At 39.8% G+C, this 27,410-nt stretch overlaps 1 protein-coding gene across 8 annotated transcripts in view; it reads right to left on the reverse strand.

Annotated features, from left to right (window-relative positions):
- Positions 1-27,410, reverse strand: part of Fatp1 (Fatty acid transport protein 1) — a 186,391-nt gene that overhangs the window by 131,209 nt on the left and 27,772 nt on the right. For 4 of the 8 annotated variants that reach the window (XM_071677795.1, XM_071677794.1, XM_071677792.1 and 1 more), the window contains exons 3-5: positions 14,161-14,311; positions 6,841-6,966; positions 5,479-5,590 (exon numbers count right to left, since the gene is read on the reverse strand). In XM_071677795.1, coding sequence (XP_071533896.1) covers positions 5,479-5,590; positions 6,841-6,966; positions 14,161-14,311 — 389 coding nt within the window. Of the gene's footprint in view, positions 1-5,478; positions 5,591-6,840; positions 6,967-14,160; positions 14,312-22,504; positions 22,777-24,744; positions 24,955-27,410 lie in introns of those variants that run through there. The other 4 variants (XM_071677797.1, XM_071677796.1, XM_071677800.1 and 1 more) reach the window with 2 other exon arrangements.

A 27,410-nucleotide genomic window follows, 5' to 3' on the forward strand; every position in this document is an offset into this window, starting at 1 on the left:
TTGAAGGAATAGTGGTTCCAACAATGTTGTATGGTTGCGAGGCGTGGGCTATGGATAGAGTTGTGCGCAGGAGGATGGATGTGCTGGAAATGAGATGTTTGAGGACAATGTGTGGTGTGAGGTGGTTTGATCGAGTGAGTAACGTAAGGGTAAGAGAGATGTGTGGAAATAAAAAGAGTGTGGTTGAGAAAGCAGAAGAGGGTGTTTTGAAGTGGTTTGGGCACATGGAGAGAATGAGTGAGGAAAGATTGACCAAGAGGATATATGTGTCGGAGGTGGAGGGAACGAGGAGAAGAGGGAGACCAAATTGGAGGTGGAAAGATGGAGTGAAAAAGATTTTGTGTGATCGGGGCCTGAACATGCAGGAGGGTGAAAGGAGGGCAAGGAATAGAGTGAATTGGAGCGATGTGGTATACCGGGGTTGACGTGCTGTCAGTGGATTGAATCAAGGCATGTGAAGCGTCTGGGGTAAACCATGGAAAGCTGTGTAGGTATGTATATTTGCGTGTGTGGACGTATGTATATACATGTGTATGGGGGGGGGTTGAGCCATTTCTTTCGTCTGTTTCCTTGCGCTACCTCGCAAACGCGGGAGACAGCGACAAAGTATAATAAAAAAAAAAATAATGTATGTGAGTAGGAGACATGGTCAAAGGGCATCATTAGATAACATGTTAATTTATAAGTGTGTAAAAGACAGACTTTTGGATGCTAATGAGCTGAGAAGGGCAGCTGGTGGGATGTCTGATCACTATCTAGTGGAGGCGAAGGTGAAGATTTGTAGAGGTTTTCAAAAAAGAAGACAAAATGTTGGGGAGAAGAAAGTGGTAAGGGTGACTGAGCTTGGAAAGGAGACTTGAGTGAGGAAGTACCAGGAGAGACTGAGTGTGGAATGGCAAAAGGTGAGAGCAAATGATGTGAGAGGAAAGTTATGGGATGTATTTAGGGTAGCAGTGATGGCATGTGCAAAAGATGAATGTGGATGAGAAAGGTGGGAGGTGGGCAGATTAGAAAGGGTTCTGAGTGGTGAATGAAAAAGTAAAGTTGTAGGTGAAAGAGAAAAGAGAGGTGCTTGGATGATACTTACAAGGAAGGAGTGCAAATGACTGGGAGATTTATTTATTTATTCTATTTTGCTTTGTCGCTGTCTCCCGCGTTTGCAAGGTAGCGCAAGGAAACAGACGAAAGAAATGGCCCAACCCACCCCCATACACATGTATATACATACGTGTCCGCACACGCAAATATACATACCCATACATCTCAATGTACACATATATATACACACACAGACATATACATATATACCCATGCACACAATTCACACTGTCTACCTTTATTCATTCCCATCCTCACCTCGCCACACGTGGAATAACATCCCCCTCCCCCCACATGTATGCGTGGTAGCGCTAGGAAAAGACAACAGAGGCCACATTCGTTCACACTCAGTCTCTAGCTGTCATGCAATAACGCCCGAAACCACAGCTCCTTTTCCAAATCCAGGCCCCACACAACTTTCCATGGTTACCCCAGACGCTTCACATGCCCTGATTCAATCCATTGACAGCACGTTGGCCCCGGTATCCCACATCGATCCAATTCACTCTATTCCTTGCCCGTCTTTCACCTTCCTGCATGTTCAGGCCCTGATCACTCAAAATCTTTTTCACTCCATCTTTCCACCTCCAATTTGGTCTCCCACTTCTCGTTCCCTCCACCTCCGACACATATATCCTCTTTGTCAATCTTTCCTCACTCATTCTCTCCATGTGCCCAAACCATTTCAAAACACCCTCTTCTTCTCTCAACCACGCTCTTTTTATTTCCACACATCTTTCTTACCCTTACATTACTTACTCGATCAAACCACCTCACACCACATATTGTCCTCAAACATCTCATTTCCAGCACATCCACCCTCCTGCACACAACTCTATCCATAGCCCATGCCTCGCAACCATACAACATTGTTGGAACCACTATTCCTTCAAACATACCCATTTTTGCTTTCCGAGATAATGTTCTCGACTTCCACACATTCTTCAAGGCTCCAAGGATTTTCGCCCCCTTCCCCACCCTATGATTCACTTCCGCTTCCATGGTTCCATCTGCAGCCAGATCCACTCCCAGATATCTAAAACACTTTACTTCCTCCAGTTTTTCTCCATTCAAACTTACCTCCCAAATTACTTGACCCTCAACCCTACTGTACCTAATAACCTTGCTCTTATTCACATTTACTCTTAACTTTCTTCTTTCACACACTTTACCAAACTCAGTCACCAGCTTCTGCAGTTTCTCACATGAATCAGCCACCAGCGCTGTATCATCAGCGAACAACAACTGACTCACTTCCCAAGCTCTCTCATCCACAACAGACTGTATACTTGCCCCTCTTTCCAAAACTCTTGCATTCACCTCCCTAACAACCCCATCCATAAACAAATTAAACAACCATGGAGACATCACACACCCCTACCGCAAACCTACATTCACTGAGAACCAATCACTTTCCTCTCTTCCTACACGTACACATGCCTTACATCCTCGATAAAAACTTTTCACTGCTTCTAACAACTTGCCTCCCACACCATATATTCTTAGTACCTTCCACAGAGCATCTCTATCAACTCTATCATATGCCTTCTCCAGATCCATAAATGCTACATACAAATCCATTTGTTTTTCGAAGTATTTCTCACATACATTCTTCAAAGCAAACACCTGATCCACACATCCTCTACCACTTCTGAAACCACACTGCTCTTCCCCAATCTGATGCTCTGTACATACATCACCCTCTCAATCAATACCCTCCCATATAATTTCCCAGGAATACTCAACAAACTTATACCTCTGTAATTTGAGCACTCATTCTTATCCCCTTTGCCTTTGTACAATGGCATTATGCACGCATTCCGCCAATCCTCAGGCACTGGAAGATAAAAAAAAAAGAAAAAAAAAAACAGCAGGAAGTCAAGAGGAAGGTGCGAGGGTTGAAAAAGAGGGCAAATGAGAGTTGGGATGAGAGAGTATCATTAAACTTTAGGGAGAATACAAAGATGTTTTGGAAGGAGGTAAATAAAGTGTGTAAGACAAGAGAACAAATGGAAACATCAGTGAAGGGGGCAAGGGGGGAAGTGAGAACAGGTAGTGATGAAGTAAAAAAAGAGATGGAGAGAGTATTTTGAAGGTGTGTTGAATGTGTTTGATGAGACAGTGGCAGATGTAGGGTGTTTTCATCAGGGTAGTGTGCGAAGTGAGAGGGGTTAGGAAGAATGGTTTGGTTAAGAGAGAAGAGGTAGTGAAAGCCTTGAGGAAGATGAAATCCTCCAAGGCAGCAGGTTTGGATGGTATTGCAGTTGAACTTACTAAGAAAGTGGGTGACAGTGTTGTCGACTGGTTAGTAAGGATATTCAGTGCATATATGGATCATGGTAAAGTGCCTGAGGATTGGCAGAATGCATGCACAGTGTCAATGTACAAAGGCAAAAGGGATAAAGGTGAGTCTTCAAACTACAGAGGTATAAGTTTGTTGAGGGTTCCTAGGAACTTGTATGGGAGGATAATGATTGAGAGGGTGAAGATATGTACAGAGCATCAGATTATGAAGGAGCAGTGGGTCTCAGAAGTGGTAGAGGATGTGTGGATCAGGTGTTTGCTTTGAAGAATGTGAGAGAAATACTTAGAAAAACATGTGGATTTATATGTGGCATTTATGGATTTGGAGAAGGCATATGATAGGGTTGATAATTATGCTTTGTGGAAGGATTTATGAGGACACAGTGTGGGAAGTAGGCTGATAGAATCAGTGAAATGTTTTTATTAAGGATGTAAGGCATGTGTAAAAGTAGGAAGGGAGGAAAGTGATTGGTTTCCAGTGAACGTCAGTCTGCATGAGGGCTATGTTATGTCCCTGTGGCTGTTTAATTTGTTTATAGATGGGGTAATTAGGAAGGTAAATGCAATAGTTTTGGAGAGAGGGGCAAGTATGCAGTCTGTTAGGGATAAAAGGGCCAGGCAAAAGAGTCAGTTGTTTGCCAATGATACAGCACTGGTGGCTGATTCAAATGACAAACTACAGAAGTTGGTGACAGAGTTTGGAAAAGTGTGTGAAAGAAGAAAGTTGAGAGCAAATGTGAATAAGAGCAAGGTTATAGGGTTCAGTGGGGTTGAGGAACAAATTAGTTGGGAAGTGAGTTAGGAGAAAAATTGGAGGAAGTAAAGCATATTAAATATCTGGGATTGGAATGTGCTGCGGATGGAACCATGGAAGTGGAAGCGAGTCATAGGGTGGAGGAGGGGGCAAAGCTCTGGGAGCAATGAAGAATGTGTGGAAAGAGAGAACATTATCTCGGAGAGCAAAACTGGGTATGTTTGAAGGAATAGTAGTTCCAATGACATTACATGGTTGTGAGGAATGGGCTATAGACAGGGTTGTACGGAGGAGGGTGGATGTGTTGGAAATAAAATGTTTGAGGACAATATGTGGTGTAAGGTGGTTTGTTTAAGTAAGAAATGAAAGGGTAAGAGAAATGTGTGGTAATAAAAAAAGAGTGTGTTTGAGAGAGAAGAGGGTGTGTTGAAATGGTTTGGACATATGAAGAGAATGAGCGAGCAAGTTTGACAAAGAGGATATATGTGTCAGAGGTGGGGCTGCAGACCAAATTGAAGGTGGAAGGACAGAGTGAAAAAGATTTTGAGTGTTTGGGGCCTGAACATGCATGAGGGTGAGAGGTGTGCAAGAAATAGAGTGAATTGGAAAGATGTGGTATACTAGGGTTGACATGCTGTCAATGGACTGAACCAGGGTTTATGAAACTTTTGAGGTAAACCATGGAAAGGTCTGTGGGGGCCTGAATGTGGATAGGGAGTTGTGGTTTTGGTGCATCACACATGACAACTAGAGACTGAGTGTGAACGAATGTGGCCTTTTTTTTGTTTGTTTTCCTCGTGCTACTTCGCTGATGCAGGGGATGACAATGCTGTCTCCTGTGGGGCAGGGAGGCTGCAGGAATGGAAGAAGAAATGCAAGTACGAATATGTACATGTATATATATATGTGAATGTCTGTGCATGCATATGTATACATACATCAACAGTAACAAAAACAAGAGAAAGGGGGGGAACCAAGGAGGAGGTGGAAGGATGGATTGAAACATGCTTTGAAGGCTCAGGGCCATATTATGTAGGAGGGTATGAGATATGTAAGGGATAGCCTGAACTGGAGTGATGTAATTTACAGGGGAAAATTTCTAGTCAATAGGCTTAACCAGAGAATATGAAGCAGTTGGGGGAAACCACTTTAACGTCTGTGGGGCCTGACTGTGGATAGGGGCCTCTGGTTTCTATGCACTGTGCATGACAGCAAGAGAGTGGATGTGAGCAAATAAGGCCATATCTTCATCAGTTTCTGGCACTACCTCAGTATGGCAGGAAATGGTGAACATGTATGAAAAATAAAATCATATAACTTACCTTCCTGAAGTTCTGCTCCACAAATTACTGCTTTACAATATGCCACTTTGATGCAGTGTCTCAGTGAATCAAACCGTAAATTGTAATTGATCAGTGCTGGCACAGCTCCAATCTATGAGGGGAAAAAAAAGAGGATACATCGGAAGGTAATTAAAAAGAAACTTGTGCGAGACACTGATGCATAAAAAAACAAGTATGTGTAATTACCTGTTAGTACTGTATGGGGGTGAGGGAAAGTTTTACACTCATGAGGCCCTATCTATAGAACATTTTCTACTGTCATTCAACTTCTTAAGTTTATCTATGGTGTCTGCAATCACCATGTCATCAGTCATTCTACTCCATTCATCCACCAATCTTATGCCAAAAAAGCACTTCTTTATGTCTTTTTTAACAAGTTTCCTGCTGAACTTCATGTTATGTTCCTGTTACTCTATCCCTACTTCACTCAAAGAACTGCTCACTGTCCACACCAGCCTGTTTTAAAAACTCAAAAGATTGTGATCAGGTTACTCCTCACTCTTCTCTCCTCCAAGGTGGGCAAATTTAAAGCCTTTTACCTTTTCCTGCAGATTAGCTCTCTTAATTATGGTCCCATCTTTGTTGCCTGGCAGGTTGTGGTTGGTAGGCAGCCTCCAACCAGAGAGGAATATTACCAATATGATCCACCTGGGTATCAGGAGGGTTAGAAATAGCTGTGTAGTGATACAGCATTTCTGTGGTTGTCAATTTGTACTCCTATGACCCAGGTAGCTGTCTTTTTTTTGGGCCCCACCCACAAGTGTACAGCTGGCATTCTGTCCACAAACATACAATATCTTCTTGTTATACATAACACAACACAAACTTGCACACATAATTCTTTGTAACTACATTTTCCAGAGGTAAATGCAATGCGCTAGCCCAGTCTTTTAGCAAAATGGTAGTAGTAATACATAAAGGTAGTAGGTAAGAACATTAGACAGGAGCATTAGGTAGAAGTAGTAGGTAGGAGCATTAGGTAGAAGGGATAGGTTGAAACATTAGGTAGTGGTAGTCAGTAAGAACATTTGGTAGCAGTCTCTGGGAACACTGTGCTAGAGTTGCCCTCTATCAGTGGCCTGCTAAGAAGCTAAGAAATGGCAATGGAGTTCACCATTTATAAAGACTTTTGCCGCCGCCACCTCCTGAAGGGAGTTCTCAAAGGGAGCTGGCATTAGAGATACAGATAGACAGAAAATATCTATGTTAGCCTCCTCTGGAACTCAATTAGCATTTTGTGCCTCTTTATGCTAGGTGACCAAACTTTAATTAATTAAACCTTCTCTTCCCCTACAAAAAAGAAAAAGATACATACAATGAAAACAAACAAGATTACTATACCTTTGTCAGACCTAGCCAGATGCACACATATTCAACACAGTTCTCCATGAAGAGCGCAACTGCATCTCCATGCTTCAAGCCCTTTTCAGAAAAATAGTTACCTACTCTGTTACTCAATTCATCCACCTGAAAAAATTTATTACAAATAATGTTAAGGAAACTCTGAAAAACTGGGTAATCTAAATATAAATTCCTTGCCATTATAATTTATCATAAATGACTAAATACTTTTCAAGGACTACTTTGGGAAATAATTTTACAAAAAGCTGCAATTTCATGATATTAGGTTGACAAAAAATGAGTTCCAAGTCTAATACTCTTTCAAGTGCCAACTTAGTGACTTAAAGACACCAGCACTCTGTATCCTTGTTCAAGTACAAAATTTACAATAAATGCCATCTAAAATTCTCCACATACTCAGGTTTCTGACTTACTGCCTTAACAACACATTTGTACTTACCTAAATGATACCAAATGTAAACCAAGTTCCACAAGAGAGAAAGAAGAAGGGGGGATAGCCACCTTCAAGTTTCTATATCAGCTGGATAATAATGGCGGGGATAATTCTTGAAGAGATGCATTACCAGCATAATCATAGGCGATAACTAAAACCTGGGTAAAAGTCTTGTCAAAAAGGATATCAAGAAGTACTAGATATTGCTATTAAGGTCCAGTTTTGATGTGGACTTTTGTCCATGATTAGAACCTAAAAAAACCTAATAAAAGGGTAAGAGAGAGGTATGATATGAGTGTGGTTATAGGAGGTGAAGACAAGGAGCTGAAATGGTTTAGACATACAGAAAGAATGAGTGAAGAGAGGTTGATAAAGATGTACATGTCAGAATGGTAGGGGACAAGGAAAAAGGGAGTGTTCTAGATTTTGAATGACAAGGGCATGAGCATGAACGAGGATGAAAAGCATGCAAGGGATAGAGAGAAATGGAACATTGTGGTATACAGGGAAAGACATGCTCTCAATGGACTGAACCATGGCATATGAAGTGGCTGGGGAGAACCATGGAAAGGTCTGTAGTGACTGGTCGTGGATTTCGGGCCATGGTTTCGCTGCACTGCACATGACAGCTAGAGAATGGATGTGAGCACATGTGTCTTTTCTTCACCTGTTCTTGGTGCTACCACGTTTACGCTGGAAACACTGGATAAGTGTGAAAGAAAGAAGCAGAGCTAGTTTGTGTAGCTTACTACTTGAACTGTGTATTGAATAACACCACTTCTCTTGACCCCCTAACTTTTTCACACCACTTATTTTGCTTGTATTATGCCATTTTTTTCAGCAGCTATTCCTCTGGCATAGTTATCTATTATAGGTTCATCCAGTACTGTTTTCCATCATGACTCTAATCTTCTGAATGTTTCTGTGGTCACTTCATGTATATTTCTTAGTTCTCCAGGAACCAGGAACAGACAACGAAAGGCCACACTCATCTTAAATAATAACTCTAACTTTCTCACCAGGCAATCCTGTATCAGTCTGAAATCCATTTGGTATGTTTCCTGGAATTAATTTTGAAAATTATCCTGTATCTTCCTTGCTGGGTTTCTTTCAGGATTAATTATTTCATTCATATTTATTATACTTAATCGCCATCTCCAGCGTTAGTGTGGTAGTGCAAAGAAACAGATGAAAGAATGGCCTAACCCACCAACATACACATGTATATACATAAATGCCCATACATGCACATATACATCCCTATACATTTCGTTTTTTTTTTTTGTCGCTGTCTCCCGCGTTTGCGAGGTAGCGCAAGGAAACAGACGAAAGAAATGGCCCAACCCACCCCCATACACATGTATATACATACACGTCCACACACGCAAATATACATACCTACACAGCTTTCCATGGTTTACCCCAGACGCTTCACATGCCCTGATTCAATCCACTGACAGCACGTCAACCCCGGTATACCACATCGATCCAATTCACTCTATTCCTTGCCCTCCTTTCAACCTCCTGCATGTTCAGGCCCCGATCACACAAAATCTTTTTCACTCCATCTTTCCACCTCCAATTTGGTCTCCCACTTCTCCTCGTTCCCTCCACCTCCGAAACATATATCCTCTTGGTCAATCTTTCCTCACTCATTCTCTCCATGTGCCCAAACCATTTCAAAACACCCTCTTCTGCTCTCTCAACCACGCTCTTTTTATTTCCACACATCTCTCTTACCCTTACATTACTTACTCGATCAAACCACCTCACACCACACATTGTCCTCAAACATCTCATTTCCAGCACATCCACCCTCCTGCGCACAACTCTATCCATAGCCCACGCCTCGCAACCATACAACATTGTTGGAACCACTATTCCTTCAAACATACCCATTTTTGCTTTCAGAGATAATGTTCTCAACTTCCACACATTCTTCAAGGCTCCCAGGATTTTCGCCCCCTCCCCCACCCTATGATCCACTTCCGCTTTCATGGTTCCATCCGCTGCCAGATCCACTCCCAGATATCTAAAACACTTTACTTCCTCCAGTTATTCTCCATTCAAACTTACCTCCCAATTGACTTGACCCTCAACCCTACTGTACCTAATAACCTTGCTCTTATTCACATTTACTCTTAACTTTCTTCTTTCACACACTTTACCAAACTCAGTCACCAGCTTCTGCAGTTTCTCACATGAATCAGCCACCAGCGCTGTATCATCAGCGAACAACAACTGACTCACTTCCCAAGCTCTCTCATCCACAACAGACTGCATACTTGCCCCTCTTTCCAAAACTCTTGCATTCACCTCCCTAACAACCCCATCCATAAACAAATTAAACAACCATGGAGACATCACACACCCCTGCCGCAAACCTACATTCACTGAGAACCAATCACTTTCCTCTCTTCCTACACGTACACATGCCTTACATCCTCAATAAAAACTTTTCACTGCTTCTAACAACTTGCATCCCACACCATATATTCTTAATACCTTCCACAGAGCATCTCTATCAACTCTATCATATGCCTTCTCCAGATCCATAAATGCTACATACAAATCCATTTGCTTTTCTAAGTATTTCTCACATACATTCTTCAAAGCCCCATGAGAGTATCATTAAATTTTAGGGAGAATAAAAAGATGTTCTGGAAGGAGGTAAATAAAGTGCGTAAGACAAGGGAGCAGATGGGAACTTCAGTGAAGGGCGCAAATGGGGAGGTGATAACAAGTAGTGGTGATGTGAGAAGGAGATGGAGTGAGTATTTTGAAGGTTTGTTGAATGTGTTTGATGATAGAGTGGCAGATATAGGGTGTTTTGGTCGAGGTGGTGTGCAAAGTGAGAGGGTTAGGGAAAATGATTTGTTAAACAGAGAAGAGGTAGTGAAAGCTTTGCGGAAGATGAAAGCCGGCAAGGCAGCAGGTTTGGATGGTATTGCAGTGGAATTTATTAAAAAAGGGGGTGACTGTATTGTTGACTGGTTGGTAAGGTTATTTAATGTATGTATGACTCATGGTGAGGTGCCTGAGGATTGGTGGAATGCGTGCATAGTGCCATTGTACAAAGGCAAAGGGGATAAGAGTGAGTGCTCAAATTACAGAGGTATAAGTTTGTTGAGTATTCCTGGTAAATTATATGGGAGGGTATTGATTGAGAGGGTGAAGGCATGTACAGAGCATCAGATTGGGGAAGAGCAGTGTGGTTTCAGAAGTGGTAGAGGATGTGTGGATCAGGTGTTTGCTTTGAAGAATGTATGTGAGAAATACTTAGAAAAGCAAATGGATTTGTATGTAGCATTTATGGATCTGGAGAAGGCATATGATAGAGTTGATAGAGATGCTCTGTGGAAGGCATTAAGAATATATGGTGTGGGAGGAAAGTTGTTAGAAGCAGTGAAAAGTTTTTATCGAGGATGTAAGGCATGTGTACGTGTAGGAAGAGAGGAAAGTGACTGGTTCTCAGTGAATGTAGGTTTGCGGCAGGGGTGTGTGATGTCTCCATGGTTGTTTAATTTGTTTATGGATGGGGTTGTTAGGGAGGTAAATGCAAGAGTTTTGGAAAGAGGGGCAAGTATGAAGTCTGTTGGGGATGAGAGAGCTTGGGAAGTGAGTCAGTTGTTGTTCGCTGATGATACAGCGCTGGTGGCTGATTCATGTGAGAAACTGCAGAAGCTGGTGACAGTTTGGTAAAGTGTGTGGAAGAAGAAAGTTAAGAGTAAATGTGAATAAGAGCAAGGTTATTAGGTACAGTAGGGTTGAGGGTCAAGTCAATTGGGAGGTGAGTTTGAATGGAGAAAAACTGGAGGAAGTGAAGTGTTTTAGATATCTGGGAGTGGATCTGGCAGCGGATGGAACCATGGAAGCGGAAGTGGATCATAGGGTGGGGGAGGGGGCGAAAATCCTGGGAGCCTTGAAGAATGTGTGGAAGTTGAGAACATTATCTCTGAAAGCAAAAATGGGTATGTTTGAAGGAATAGTGGTTCCAACAATGTTGTATGGTTGCGAGGCGTGGGCTATGGATAGAGTTGTGCGCAGGAGGATGGATGTGCTGGAAATGAGATGTTTGAGGACAATGTGTGGTGTGAGGTGGTTTGATCGAGTGAGTAACGTAAGGGTAAGAGAGATGTGTGGAAATAAAAAGAGCGTGGTTGAGAGAGCAGAAGAGGGTGTTTTGAAGTGGTTTGGGCACATGGAGAGAATGAGTGAGGAAAGATTGACCAAGAGGATATATGTGTCGGAGGTGGAGGGAACGAGGAGAAGAGGGAGACCAAATTGGAGGTGGAAAGATGGAGTGAAAAAGATTTTGTGTGATCGGGGCCTGAACATGCAGGAGGGTGAAAGGAGGGCAAGGAATAGAGTGAATTGGATCGATGTGGTATACCGGGGTTGACGTGCTGTCAGTGGATTGAATCAAGGCATGTGAAGCGTCTGGGGTAAACCATGGAAAGCTGTGTAGGTATGTATATTTGCGTGTGTGGACGTATGTATATACATGTGTATGGGGGGGGGGGTTGGGCCATTTCTTTCGTCTGTTTCCTTGCGCTACCTCGCAACTGCGGGAGACAGCGACAAAGTATAAAAAAAAAAAAAATTCTTCAAAGCAAACACCTGATCCACATATCCTCTACCACTTCTGAAACCACACTGCTCTTTCCCAATCTGATGCTCTGTACATGCCTTCACCCTCTCAATCAATACCCTCCCATATAATTTACCAGGAATACTCAACAAACTTATACCTCTGTAATTTGAGCACTCACTCTTATCCCCTTTGCCTTTGTACAATGGCACTATGCACACATTCCACCAATCCTCAGGCACCTCACCATGAGTCATACATACATTAAATAACCTTACCAACCAGTCAACAATACAGTCACCCCCTTTTTTAATAAATTCCACTGCAATACCATCCAAACCTGCTGCCTTGCCGGCTTTCATCTTCCGCAAAGCTTTTACTACCTCTTCTCTGTTTACCAAATAATTTTCCCTAACCCTCTCACTTTGCACACCACCTCGACCAAAACACCCTATATCTGCCACTCTATCATCAAACACATTCAACAAACCTTCAAAATACTCACTCCATCTCCTTCTCACATCACCACTACTTGTTATCACCTCCCCATAAGCGCCCTTCACTGAAGTTCCCATTTGCTCCCTTGTCTTACGCACTTTATTTACCTCCTTCCAGAACATCTTTTTATTCTCCCTATACATACATATACATACATACACATACGTATACATACATATACATACACAAACATATACATATATACACATGTACATATTCATACTTGCTGCCTTCATCCATTCCCGTCGCCACCCCGCCACACATGAAATAGCATCCCTACCCTGTGCGCACGCACTTGGAAAAGACAAAAAAGGCCACATTCGTTCACACTCAGTCTCTAGCTGTCATGTGTAATGCACAGAAACCACAGCTCCATTTCCACATCCAGGCCCCACAAAACTTTCCAGGGTTTACCCCAGATGCTTCACATGCCCTGGTTCAATCCACTGACAGTACATCAATCCTGGTATACATCATTCCAATGCACTCTATTCCTTGCATGCCTTTTACCTTTCAGGATTAAAACATTGTTTTTTATTCCATCCATTTGTTGCCTGGCATAGGCTGTCTTATACCTCTGTCTCTGATGTTCTAAACCGTACAGCTTCAGCAATTCTAATCTTTCATGGTAACTTTAGGTGCCGTGGTATTTCTTTATGTGGTGTTCCATCTCTTTGTCTTTGAAAAAGATATACTCTGTCTGTGCTTTGAAGGTCAAAAGATATTTCCACTTTTTTATGGTAAAAGGTGCCCATCTTATATCCCATACACATCTATAATTAATCATAACTGATCATGTATATTCATTCAGGCATTGGTAAAATGAATACATTCAATATTATACTTGATCACCATTTCCTGTCAGAGAGGTAATACCAGGAAACAGACAAAAAAACGGCCTAACACATGCATATATACACAAACACCCATACACGCACATATACATATCAACATCTACACATACACAGACATATACATACATAAACATCTATATATTCATGCTTGCCTTCATTCATTCTTGGCGCTTCTCCGCCATATATTCACAGGGTGGGGAAGGAGGTGAAGGTTCTGGGAGTGTCAAAGAATGTGTGGAAGGAGAGAACGTCATCTCAGAGAGCAAAAAAGGGTAGGTTTGAAGGAATAGTAATTCCAACAATGTCATATGGTTGCGAGGCATGGACTATAGATTGGGTTGTACAGAGGAGGGTGGATGTGTTGTAAATTAAATGTTTGAGGACAATATGTGGTGTGAGGTGGTTTGATCGAGTAAGTAATGTAAGGGTAAGAGAGATGTGTGGAAATAAAAAGAGTATGGTTGAGACAGCAGAGGAGGGTGTGTTGAAATGGTTTGGACATATGGAGAGAATGATTGAAGAAAGATTAACAAAGAGGATATATGTGTTGTGGCTACAGTAAAAGAAAATTAACTATATATGTATAAACTACACTAAGCAAATCAAAGAAGGATGCTTATCCACAGCAAGATGGAAGAAGCCAAGCAAAAAGGAAGATGTTTGTACTGTACAGGCAGAATGAACAATGTTTCAACAAGCCAATAACATCATAATCATTATCATCAAGTTACTGACTGGCAGAAGGGCATACCTGGACAGAGTTATAAGATATAACTACTGAACAGGTGGTTAGCAATGGGCGAGAAGCATTTATCTCATAAGCATGCAAGGGGAAAGAGGTTTCTAACTCATGGGGATCTTTAAGACTTTCTCAAAACTGCATGACAAACCAAACTTGGAGAGAAAAAAGTGTCTAGTCTCACCTGATGGAAGGTCCATGCCTGATCTTCAAAATAAAATGCAATCTTATCCCTATTCTTTTGTGCAACTTCTTGAAAGAGTTTTGGTACAGACAGGTTATTTCTCTGGGCATGGTGAATTTTCCACAGAACCTTAAGATAGCGAAACAAAGCCCTGTGGGAAAGAAATGAAGTACAGAACTCTTCCTTCACGATTTAAGTCTACAGAAAATAGCAATCTGAAGGGAGTATTACACAAATGATAATCAGACTATATATATGTTCATGCTGAAATCAAAATGATATTGGAAGAAGAGATTTAAGTTAAATAACCATACATCTAAATATAAAAGATGACTTTCTAGTTCTTTTTTATTTATCTATATTTATTTTCATTTGGCTTTGTGGCTGTCTCCCGCACTAGCGAGGAAGGTAAAGGAAACAGACAAAAGAAGGGCCAAACCCACCCACATACACATGTATATACATACATACACGTCCACACACGCACATATACATACCTATACATCTCAACATATACAAATATATACACACAAAGACGTATATATATATACAAATGTACACAGTTCATACTGTCTGCCTTTATTCATTCCCATCACCACCCCACCACACATGAAATAACAACCCTCTTCCCCCTCAAGTGCACAAGGTAGCGCTAGGAAAAGACAACAGAGGCCACATTCATTCACACTCAGTCTCTAGCTGTCATGTAATAATGCACCGAAACCACAGCTCCCTTTCCACATCCAGGCCCCACACAACTTTCCATGGTTTACCCCAGACGCTTCACATGCCCTGGTTCAATCCATTGACAGCATGTCGACCCCGGTATACCACATCGTTCCAATTCACTCTATTCCTTGCTCGCCTTTCACCCTCCTGCATGTTCAGGCCCTGATCACTCAAAAATCTTTTTCACTCCATCTTTACACTTCCAATTTGGTCTCCCACTTCTCCTTGTTCCCTCCACCTCTGAAACACATATATCCTCTTGGTCAATCTCTCCTCACTCATTCTCTCCATGTGACCAAACCATTTCAAAACACCCTCTTCTGCTCTCTCAACCACACTCTTTTTATTACCACAAATCTCTCTTACTCTTTCATTACTTACTCGATCAAACCACCTCACACCACATATTGTCCTCAAACATCTCATTTCCAGCACATCCACCCTCCTGCGCACAACTCATCCATAGCCCACCCCTCGCAACCATATAACACTGTTGGAACCACTATTCCTTCAAACATACCCATTTTTGCTTTCCGAGATAATGTTCTCAACTTCCACACATTTTTCAACGCTCCCAGAACTTTCGCCCTCTCCCCCACCCTATGATTCACTTCCACTTCCATGATTCCATCCGCTGTCAAATCCACTCCCAGATATCTAAAACACTTCACTTCCTCCAGTTTTTCTCCATTCAAACTTACCTCCCAAATGACTTGTCCCTCAACCCTACTGTACCTAATAACCTTGCTCTCATTCACATTTACTCTCAGCTTTCTTCTTACACACACTTTACCAAACTCAGTCATCAGCTTCTGCAGTTTCTCACATGAATCAGCCACCAGCGCTGTATCATCAGCAAACAACAACTGACTCAACTTCCCAAGCTCTCTCATCCACAACAGACTGCATACTTGCCCCTCTTTCCAAAACTCTTGCATTCACCTCCATAAACAAACTAAATAACCATAAAGACATCACACACCCCTGCCGCAAACCTACATTCACTGAGAACCAATCACTTTCCTCTCTTCCTACACATACACATGCCTTACATCCTCGATAAAAACTTTTCACTGCTTCTAACAATTTGCCTCCCACACCATATACTATTAATATCTTCCACAGAGCATCTCTATCAACTCTATCATATGCCTTCTCCAGATCCATAAATGCTACATACAAATTCATTTGCTTTTCTAAGTATTTCTCACATACATTCTTCAAAGCAAACACCTGATCCACACATCCTCTACCACTTCTGAAACCACACTGCTCTTCCCCAATCTGATGCTCTGTACATGCCTTCACCCTCTCAATCAATACCCTCCCATATAATTTACCACGAATACTCAACAAACTTATACCTCTGTAATTTGAGCACTCACTCTTATCCCCTTTGCCTTTGTACAATGGCACTATGCAAGCATTCCACCAATCCTCAGGCACCTCACCATGAGTCGTACATACATTAAATAACCTTACCAACCAGTCAACAATACAGTCACCCCTTTTTAATAAATTCCACTGCAATACCATCCAAACCCGCTGCCTTGCTGGCTTTCATATTCTGCAAAGCTTTTACTACCTCTTCTCTGTTTACCAAATCATTCTCCCTAACCTTCTCACTTTGCACACCACCTCCACCAAAACACCCTATATCTGCCACTCTATCATAAACACATTCAACAAACCTTCAAAATACTCACTCCATCTCCTTCTCACATCACCACTACTTCTTATCACCTCCCCATTAGACCCCTTCACTGATGTTCCCATTTGTTCCCTTGTCTTACGCACTTTATTTACCTCCTTCCAAAACATCTTTATAGTCTCCCTAAAATTTCATGATACTCTCTCACCCCAACTCTCATTTGCCCTCTTTTTCACCAACTGCACCTTTCTCTTGACCTCCTGCCTCTTTCTTTTATACATCTCCCACTCATTTGCATTATTTCCCGGCAAAAATCGTCCAAATGCCTCTCTCTTCTCCTTCACTAATAATCTTACTTCTTCATCCCACCACTCACTACCCTTTCTAATCTGCCCACCTCCCACGCTTCTTATGCCACAAGCATCTTTTGCGCAAGCCATTAATGCTTCCCTAAATACATCCCTTTTCTCCCCCACTCCCGTTAAGTGTTGTAAAGTATTATGTATGACAAGGAGAAATAGATGTTCCTTGACAGAATGGTAGTAGTCCATGTGTGGATGGGTGAGGCTGAAAAAGATGTTCAGTGGAGACAATATATTTTCTGAAAATACATTCTAAATGATGTAATGATGTAACCAATATAACACAAACCAGTTCCAACAAAATCTACTGCATTATTGGAATGGCAAAGTGATCCTTCAAAGAATATGTGGATAAGTTTTTGCAACTTGTAAAAGTCCGAATATATTGTCAATAGTTCCGCATGATTTTGTGAGCAACAAAGCAATGCATACACACTGAAGGTCTTCAGTGTAATGAAGAACCTGATGATGAGTCATCAAGGATGCTTACTAGCATAAAGTAGAATTGCTTATTCACTTCAACCATTCATTGTCTTTCCATAAATCTGCTGGTACCATCAAGTCTGGCGCCTAAAAAAGATTGATCAAAATCTCCTAAATGTAATAAAGTACATATTCAAGCACACTGTATAGAGATAATTAAAAATCATCTATCTATCTGCCTATATCTCTCATGTCCATTCTCTTTGGGAACTCCCTCCTGGGGATGGCCAAGGCAAAAGAGTCTCCATACTGGTGAACTACAATACTGCTTCTAAGCCTTTAATGGCTCATCCTCAACAAGCCACTGGCAAAGGGTAAATCTAGCGCAGTGTTTCCAAAGGCTCTTACCTAACCTTCTTACTGACTACTTCAACCAAATGTGTCTACCTAATGCTCTTGCCTAACATTCCAACACACTTCTTCAACCTAATGCTCCTGTCTAATGGTCTTACCTACTACAGTAAAACTTTTGTTGTGGGAATCAGCCATTTTGGATAACACAATATCAGGTTATTCAGGTATTCTTTTATTATTATTATCATCACACATAACCGGTGATTCCCACATCAGCAAGGTAGTGCCAGTTAACAGATGAAGAATGGCCCATCCACTCATATACAACTATAATATAAATGCCCACATTAGCACATACATATCAACATATACATACACATAAGCAGGCATCTATACAAACACATGTACATATTCATATTTGCTTGCCTTCATCCATTCCTGCCACTACCCTGCCCCACAGGAGAACAGCTTCGCTATCCCCTGCTTCAGCGAGGTAGCGCCAGGGATACAGACAAAAAGGCCACATTCATTCACACTCAGTCTCTAGCTCTCATGTGTAATGCACGAAAACCACAATTTTTTAATACATCAAACAATTTAGAAAGTGGCAGAAGGTCAAGAGGAAGGTGCAGGGATTGAAAATGAGGGTAAATGAAAGCTGGGGTGAGCAAGTATCAGTAAACTTTAGAGAGGATAAGATGTTTTGGAAGGAAGTCAATAATGGGACAAAACAAAGAGTACAAATAGGAACGTACTTGTACGGGCTTTTATGTATATATGTGTGTGTGTGTGTGAGGGGATGGGTCTTTCTTTGTCTGTTTCCTGGCGCTACCTCACTGTTGCAGGAAACAGTATAAAAAAGAAAGAAAAAAATAACCTAAGTACAAAATGCAAATTAAATGACAGGAAAAGATGTGTATTTCTTAAGCCCTCCTGCTTTGCTTGGTATATCTTGGCTGGTTTTAATGTAATTATGAAAATGAAAACATATTAATATAACTACAATTTAAAAATACACTTCATTGTACTTGTCTATTTTTCATTTTCTCCTACACCTCTTTCCACTCACTATCTCTTATTTCTTATGCCTTTTTTCTCTTAAACAGAGAAGCTCTGAATTTATCTTATTCTTTTATCTTTCCCTCTTCAAATAAATTTTCTTCCTTTAAGAAGCAGGTCTACAAATACCAGCAGATCCCATTCTAATTTCTAATTTCTGCCCTTACTTTTTTCTTTTACCTAAGGTGGTGTTAGGGACATTTCTATTCGATGACGTCGGTGAAGAACTCTGTACATGGATCAGAGCCTGGCTCAGTGAAAGAAAGAAGCATTTAGTATTAATGGCAAAGCCTCAGATTGGCTAGACATAACGAATAGCATGCCACAGGGGTCGGTCCTAGGCCTAATTCTTTTCAGAATAAACATTAATTCCCTAGCACTCGGTCTCATATCTAAGATCTTCAAATTTGCTGATGATACTAAAGTAGGAGGTAAAGTTGTAAACTGGCAAGACTGTGAAATGATTCAAAGAAAGAGATCTTATCTTACTAGCAGAGTGGTCAGACAGATGGCAAATGAAGTTTAATGTAGTAGACAAGTGTAAAGTTATGCACTTTGGAGACAAGAATATACGTTATGACTACATACTTTATGGAAACTCTCTAGCTAAAGTATATGAAGAAAAGGGCCTTGGAGTTGTCATTAGCAACAATCTGAAGCACAGTAACAGTGTCAAGCAGCAAGTTAAAAAGTCAACCAAATGTTAGGAATCATAGGAATATCTTGATCACGTGCAAAATTGTGTTCCTTTCCATACATGGGTATGTGGGTGGGTTGGGCCATTCTTTCGTCTGTTTCCTTGCGCTACCTCACTAACGCAGGAGACAGCGACAAAGCAAAATAAATAAAAAAAGAAACAATTCTCACTTTATACTCTAGTAAGACCACACCTTGAATATGCAGTGCAGTATTTGCCCCAACTATAAAAAAGACGAGGAAAAATTAGAACAAGTACAAAGACGTACACAAAAATTGATCCCATCCCTTTGAAATCTGGCATACTAAGAGAGGCTGAAACAAGTGAGTTTCTTCTCACTGAAAAAATGTAGACTTAACAGTGATTTAATCAAAGTGTTCAAAAGTCTTAACAAGTTTGATAATGTAACTTAAAAACATCTTTTCCAAATACAAGAAAATATGGTTACCATGACAAATGGAATAATACTCGAAGCTAAAAGATGTAGTGCAGACATGGGAAAAAGCTTCTTTTCCTATAGGTGTGTTAAGCACCGGAATATATCACGGTCGGTCATTTAGAAAAATATTTTATAAATTCAGGTATACTATGAGAAAATTGCCAGATATAAACTGCATAAACAACTGTAGTAACAGAGACAGTAGAAGGTTAATGTGCAGCAGCAGGGAGTCACTGACAACTTATAAAAACTGCTTCCTTTTTTTTAACCGGACAACCCCATCATGGGTCATTTAGGCCTCCTGATTATGTCTTTCTCATGTAAACACCAGCAGAGCCCATTCTAATTTCTAATTTCTTCTCTTACATTCTTATTTTACATATGGTGGCCTTTGGGACATATTTAGCCAATGTCATGTTGGTGCTGGTGGGTAATGAATAAACAAAACAAATACAAGTTTAAAAAGTTGTTCGAGAGTAGAAAAAGTTCTGGAGATGTGGCTACACAAGTGAACATACCCTAGCCTAAGCCAGGTGCCCAATTTATTGATAAGCCCCTATGGGAGGATGAATGGCTGGGTGGACATCAAACTGACTGCTGCAGCTCGGATTTGAACTCATGCAGGACTGACCAAAGATGTACCCATGAAAGCATCACGGATGTCCAAAAACCAAGGTCATGGGAGAAATAAGGAATGATGATGACTGCATGTGCTTATATTAGAAACTATTCTGGGTATATGTCTAATTGCTTATAGAAGTACTGTATGAGTTGTTACTGTGTTCTGGAGTTTTCCAAATACATTACACTGTATGGTTGTTATGTTCTAAAGATTTCTTAATACATCAAATGACATACAAGTACCTATACCTTCTATAATAGAGTTACCAGACACTGCTTCCTTGGGGTTACATCACAAGTGAAAAGTTACCATTCGACAGGCTATATTATCAAGAGTAGAGTCACATCCAAACACTTCTTACTCTACGGGAGGCCCAATTTCCCTACCACTGAATGTAGAGCAGCCTTGAACTCCAGGAGCCTTTGGAAAGAGATTTTGGGTAACACCCTGATTCTTTCTAAAGGAGATCCAGGGGTAATTATCAACAAATAACATAAATAAATAAACATCTTTTGTGTGCTTGTCTATAATTACCAAAAATATAATAAATCTTTATGCAAGATCCATCTTTCACAAAAAAAGGGAATAATTTCAGATAGAATAAAAAAATGCTAACAGTGTCCAGATTAACGTAAATGAAATGGTGACTACACTACTCTCAAAGCCAGTTAATAAAACATTTTCAAAGTGTCAAGGTTTACAGTACTTTGCGAAATAAGCCTCAGGCAAAAACTTAGAAGTACTCAAAGATAGCTACATATCTAACCAGCCATTATCATATTGGCTGAGAATGTCTTTCACACAACTCTGATAAACAATTGTTTACAATTTCTAATTTTTGCTCTACAGGGGTGGCCAAATTTTTCCAGAGTACCTCATTTTAACATGCGAAGGCATGGTTGAAATATGTGAGACAGTATGAAAGGTGAGGGTACTCTGACACTTATTATACACCTGACTCATATAATCCGCATTATTTAACACCTGGATTATCATACTATTCTCCTGGATGGTTTTAGCATAGCAAAAACACAAGTCAAATAGCTATATAAAAAAAAGGATCTATACACGAAACTGAAGAACTAGGATGAAGATGCTGGAAGGGCCTATGAGGGCGCCACTGGCCAATCTGAAGCCTGCTTCAGAAGATCAACCAATCGGCCTTTTCTTGACACAGCCTTCACAGTAGTAACACATCCAGATTAGCACCTTATCTTTTTACCTATCTCCTATTACCTGGACACTGGCAGGTCTTCAAACTATTTGCAGTGTGGAGAGTCACAAATTCAGAATGTCCACATCCAGAAAGTATCATTGTTGTACCCCCATTCTCCATGGACTCCACTTCAACCTTCTTAAATTCAAACAGGCCAATTCAAGAAACATATCTTCATCCAAATCAGAATTCAACTCATCACATAATATATCTACCCCTCAAATTGGGCACATTTTTTTCATTTAAACACAATCACAGACAGTTAACACAGGCTAGTATTTCCATCTGTGATCATATATGATAAATTGCTTCTTGGGATTTCTATTGTCCCCACAGCCACCCAACAGACACTCACCTCTTGTCTAGATTATCCATCCCTGGCTGATTAAATCACCAAAATATTAACATGGATGCACTAAAAAAAAATCTCTCCATAAAATGCAAATGGCAGACTATCATGTGACTGTATGGAAAAAGTAAAACTGGAGCACTGTAGGGACTTGATCATTATAACTAAACTAATCAAGCAGAAGAGAATTTTATCATTTCTAAGAAAACTTGTCAACTGGTAGCAATAAACATATCTCGCTACACACTTTTTTTACAAGTTCTTTCAGTATTCCATGGGAACACTCAAAATCTGTAAAAGCCAACTCTTCATTCTCATGGAATATTCTATAGCAGTAAACACTACACAACAGCTTAGTACAAATGTACATTCCAGTAAAGAGTATTCCTTTTATCAGTACAGTAATGATAAATAATACATCGAAGTTGCAATACTCCACCAACCTTAAGTCTCGAGGAAGTGTACCGAAGCGGACCATCCACATCCTAGAAAACTGCCAATTGGGAGATGAAGTACTGTAATCCAAATTATCATCGGCAGACTGTTCACCATGGATTATCTGGTTATGCATCATGACAGTTTATAATCTTTCCAAGTTTTTGAGCAAAATCACTGGGAATATCAGTTCAAACTGTACTGAATATGCACACATGAATAACAAAAATGTACTGAAAAAGTTCTCTCTCTCACGACTGAATTCTTTTGTGCTGTACAACTACCAACGAAAAGAAAAAGGAATAAATAAATTAGAGAGAATTCAGAAGCACTTCATGAGTAAACTTGAAGGGATGAACTATCATGAAAAACTGAAAAAACTAAAACTATGTAGCCTAAAATGAAGAGAAAGATGTGGTAATCTATACAAGGCAACAAATCAAGGGTATAAAAAAATGTTTAATATTAAACCTGGAAGCCACTCAACAAAAAAGGTACACATTTATCAATACCTGGGAGTGGATATAGCAGTGAACAGAACTATGAAAGCTCAAATAGGTGCACTTTGAGAAATGTATGGAAAGAGAGGTGAACAAATCTTGTGCATTTTGATAAATATGTGGAAAGAGATGTTACAGTCCTCAGGGGCAATGATGGGAATATTTGATGGGTCAGTAGTATCACCAGGGATATATGAATGCAAAGTGTGGACCTTAAATAAAAATGTAAAGGATAAGGTGAATATGTTGGAAGTGAAACGTCTGAATGTCTGAGAACAATAAATGGTGTGAGGAGGGCTGATTAAATAAGAAATTATATGGTAAGAGAGAGGTGTGACAGTAAGGAGTTTCTATGGGTTACATTGTGTTACACAAATTGACTGACCATACAGACCTAAGGTCCATGCAAGGTGCTTTGGTCTTAAAAGTAAAAAGCAATAGAAAAGAATAGTAATGTAAAGGCTCTCCCATCCTCCACTTCCTCTAGCAACATGCTGAACAGAAATACAGGTAGAAAAAATACCACGCAGAATTAATATAGCTAAAGGAAATTTCTAGAGGACAGCAATAAGGTAGAATGAGCATATGTAACGCATTCCAATAAGTGCCATGCATCCCTTCATTTTTGTTATAAAGACAGTCATAAGAATATGCTTGAGCTCCAGTCCCTCGAGATAGCATATTATTCCTGATATAAAAGAATACAATAATTCTTTCTTGCTCCCTTAAAGCAGGCAACTCAAGTTGCTTGAGAAGGTAGCATAATATACCACTACATTATGATGACTGACTGAATCATTCAAAAACGGAGTGACAAATAATGATCAGACCTATTTTGAAGATATTAAGTGTTGCTCAGAAAAATATGTTCTGGGATATTATTTTATTCAACAATAATGTTGTTGACAAAGAAACCTTCTGTACAATCCAGCTTGACTCAGTGACCTCTAGTTATAGTCAATTTCCTTTCGCTGGTAGTGCTGGCAATAACGTAATTTTCAATTTCGATGTTGTTCAATCCTTTAAGTACGCTACGACATTTCATCAATCTGCCTTGGAGACCTTTTCCTTACAAAAAACAAGTTTAATTCTACCAATCAGTTGTCAACATTACAGACATAAAATATTTTGGTATGACACCTAACTCTGTGACCAAAACGTTTTATCAGTTACAACAATCAACACCTTTCCCTGAGCATACGTTTACGTACTACAATGCCACATCCTTACTTACGGAGATGTAATAGAATTTTTTAAGGAGTGCATGATTGATTGTGGAGAATAAATTAAGGGCAGTGACCATGACAGTAATCATTAGTTATCCTAAAGTCACACATAAAGAGGGCTGTGAAGATCAGGGAAAATTTAGTTAGTGAAACACTTCTAGAAATGAATGGAACCTACGAAAACCCTCAACAAACTTCCCCTAACACCTACTAAAGACTCACTTTTATGCAGTTGGTTGAAATCTGTAAGCTAGTTAACATTATTTTCCTGTACATTCGTTGCTGAGAAATGGCAACCATATGATTTGTGTTTTTCCAAAATAATCAAAATTAAAACAAATATTGGCAGCTAAGGAGGTTGTATTTTCGTAAGGTTCTGTTAAATTCTGACCAGTGTTTACTCTACTTTTGTTAATCCTATATTTTCCCATATCAATCTATTACCTTTTACCTATAACTATATAAAATGCTCCAAATCACGCTACACCACGTATTCTATACTCTAACCCAGAGGTTATTTACCTTTTCTTACATGTGGACCACTTATGGTAGTACTCCTGGTCTTTGTACCGTCCTTCGTTTAGTGAAAGGAAGACGTTGTTTCATACATTAGGTACTGCTGCTGATACACCATGATTCTACATGACAAACTTATTTCGAACACAGATTTGTAACGCTGACATTTCTTGCTGTTTTAGGTTCTGGCATACAATCGAGCAAATACTAGTAAAGGTAAAAGAAATACTCTTAACGTAAGAATTAAACTATTAAATGTTTATTAGAATTTGCTTTGGATTTTTCATTGATCACCAAGAAAACGTTCATGGACCACAAAATATAAACACCTGTAATAACTTTACCATCTACCCTTTCCGTCTTCATTATAGTCATATATCCGCAATATTTTTTAGCGTTCTATATCTGAGTTCAATGATCGTAACAGAACGTTCAAATAGTGGATAAAAATGTATTATTCAAATACGAATATTCAGGTGGAGCACGACAGCCGGACATTAACACTGTCGATGGATTTCGACCATAACAATCAGAATTTATAAAAATCTTGATCCGCTGGCAAATTCTGAAGTATTCATACGTTGCTTTTAAATTATTTTGCCTACTTCTACCATAATTAAACAACCCAACTTTTTTCCTAACCTTCAGAGCCATCAACGACCAACTTAACTATGTTGGCATGAAAAAGTAAAATGCTCCCTCTTAATTCATTGAACATCAAGAATTCCCAAAATCCGTAAAAAATCCTAACTGATTTCATGTCATACAGCGACTTTTCTGAATACATCAACACCCGTCCTCCAACTGCCGTACTCTCATTAACCTACACATACTTATCCCGAACAATAGTTTACTTTTCTAATTTTCCACACTGAGCATACATGCATAATCACATTCAATAATTTAACAAATGATAATTATTTCAAATATCATCAATATATATATATATATATATATATATATATATATATATATATATATATATATATATATCAGATTAAAGCAGGCGCATTAAATTATCACGTGTGCTAAATATCCACAATTTCAGTTACTTCACGTTTCTTCACACCAAATAACACGTCCTTGTTCCCTTCGACACAAGCAGACGCATCTGCGGCACAGCAAGGTCTGCAACTTTCTCTCTGACATCTTAGAATATACCATGAAGAGTTAAGCCTCTAAGCAAAGCTCCAGATTTCTACAAGAATAACATAATTAGGAAAACATTAAAAATCGAAATCTTTTATGATGTCAAGGTAACTACTGCTTTACTAACACATTATGGTTGACATGGAAAAAGTGTCGTACGTTGTGGGTTCCCTTCTGAAGTGAAAGTCTGCCTAGGAATACCAAATGATCAAACCGGAATGTTTTTAACCGGCAGGTATCTCCCATTATATCGCACCCAGACACATACAACTACTTACCTACATTCATATCTGATATCCTCCACCTCCATAGCCTTCAAAAATTCCAAAACCACTTGATTACCTGTCTTCCGCTATGGGCGGATATTAGCTAACGAATACGAATAAATTCCTTGCTACCATAAATAACACTACAGACATTGATGTACAACTTTCACAAATACTTTATACGTAAATCTTATCAAATAAGCAACATTGTGGGTTCCGGTAAAGCCCCAAAGGAAGTTTTGCCATACGTAATCATCATTTACAATACGATTAGACATACAAAATCTAATATCCATGCAATGGCGTCTTCGACATTCGTAAAAATAGCTATTCGTAATAAATAATGAAGTCGATGACAAGGAAGTGTTCTCATCACTCACCCACTCAGCGTATCACACAGGAAACGGAGGGACCGGCCAGGAATTCCTCTTACCTGTGTCGGTTAAAGGACCCCCCCCCCCCCCCCAAAAAAAAGCCCTCTTATTCATATTTCTTTTTTGCACAAAGATTACTATTTCCTCATCCGCAAGTAAACCAAGAGTCCTACATTCCTTAGTAATTATTAGCCTCTGCTTGTTTTTCTTTTACGAGATTTCTATATTCCTTAATAATTACTAGCCTCTGCTTTTATCTTTTTCGTTACAAAATTAGGCTTTGCTTCTATTTTTTTTACTTAGATTTTGCTTCTAATTTTTTCTATATAAAATATTTCCCTTAAAACTTGGCTTTGCTTCTATCTTCCTAAAATTAGAACAGGATTTTCTCCAATCCGTTTCTTTTTAATTAGAATCTTTTCATAAATCTTAGGAGAAAAGCAGGGTCCCTGAGAGCGAGCCTTGCCTTCGTACCCTTTTCAAGCAGGACGATATGTTCCTCTGGACTCATGCTGACTTTCGACGCACCTGCTTCTAACGTAACTAGTTCCGTGTACAAAAAAAAAGTCTGCCTTTCTACAATTACGACCACCCCCTTAGGAAAGCCTGGCAATTATGATATGCCTGTGATTACTATATGTGCGTTGCAACAAGTCTCGTAATGATCATAGTTCCTCTAAATTCAGACCGCTGCTGTATCTAGGATCGAAGCATTAACAGTGCTAAAACGCTATTTCTCCATATCTCTATGAATCACGTTTCCCTCCTTTCAATTTCAAAACACAATAATTCAAACTGGAATTGTATCTGGGACGAGTTGTATAATTACGTAATCATAGAATAACCTTTTTGTACTCTATTGGGGAGGGAGCTTTACTCTCGT

The sequence above is a fragment of the Panulirus ornatus genome, chromosome 26 (genome assembly GCF_036320965.1).
Source record: "Panulirus ornatus isolate Po-2019 chromosome 26, ASM3632096v1, whole genome shotgun sequence".
In the NCBI taxonomy this organism is placed as follows: domain Eukaryota; kingdom Metazoa; phylum Arthropoda; class Malacostraca; order Decapoda; family Palinuridae; genus Panulirus; species Panulirus ornatus.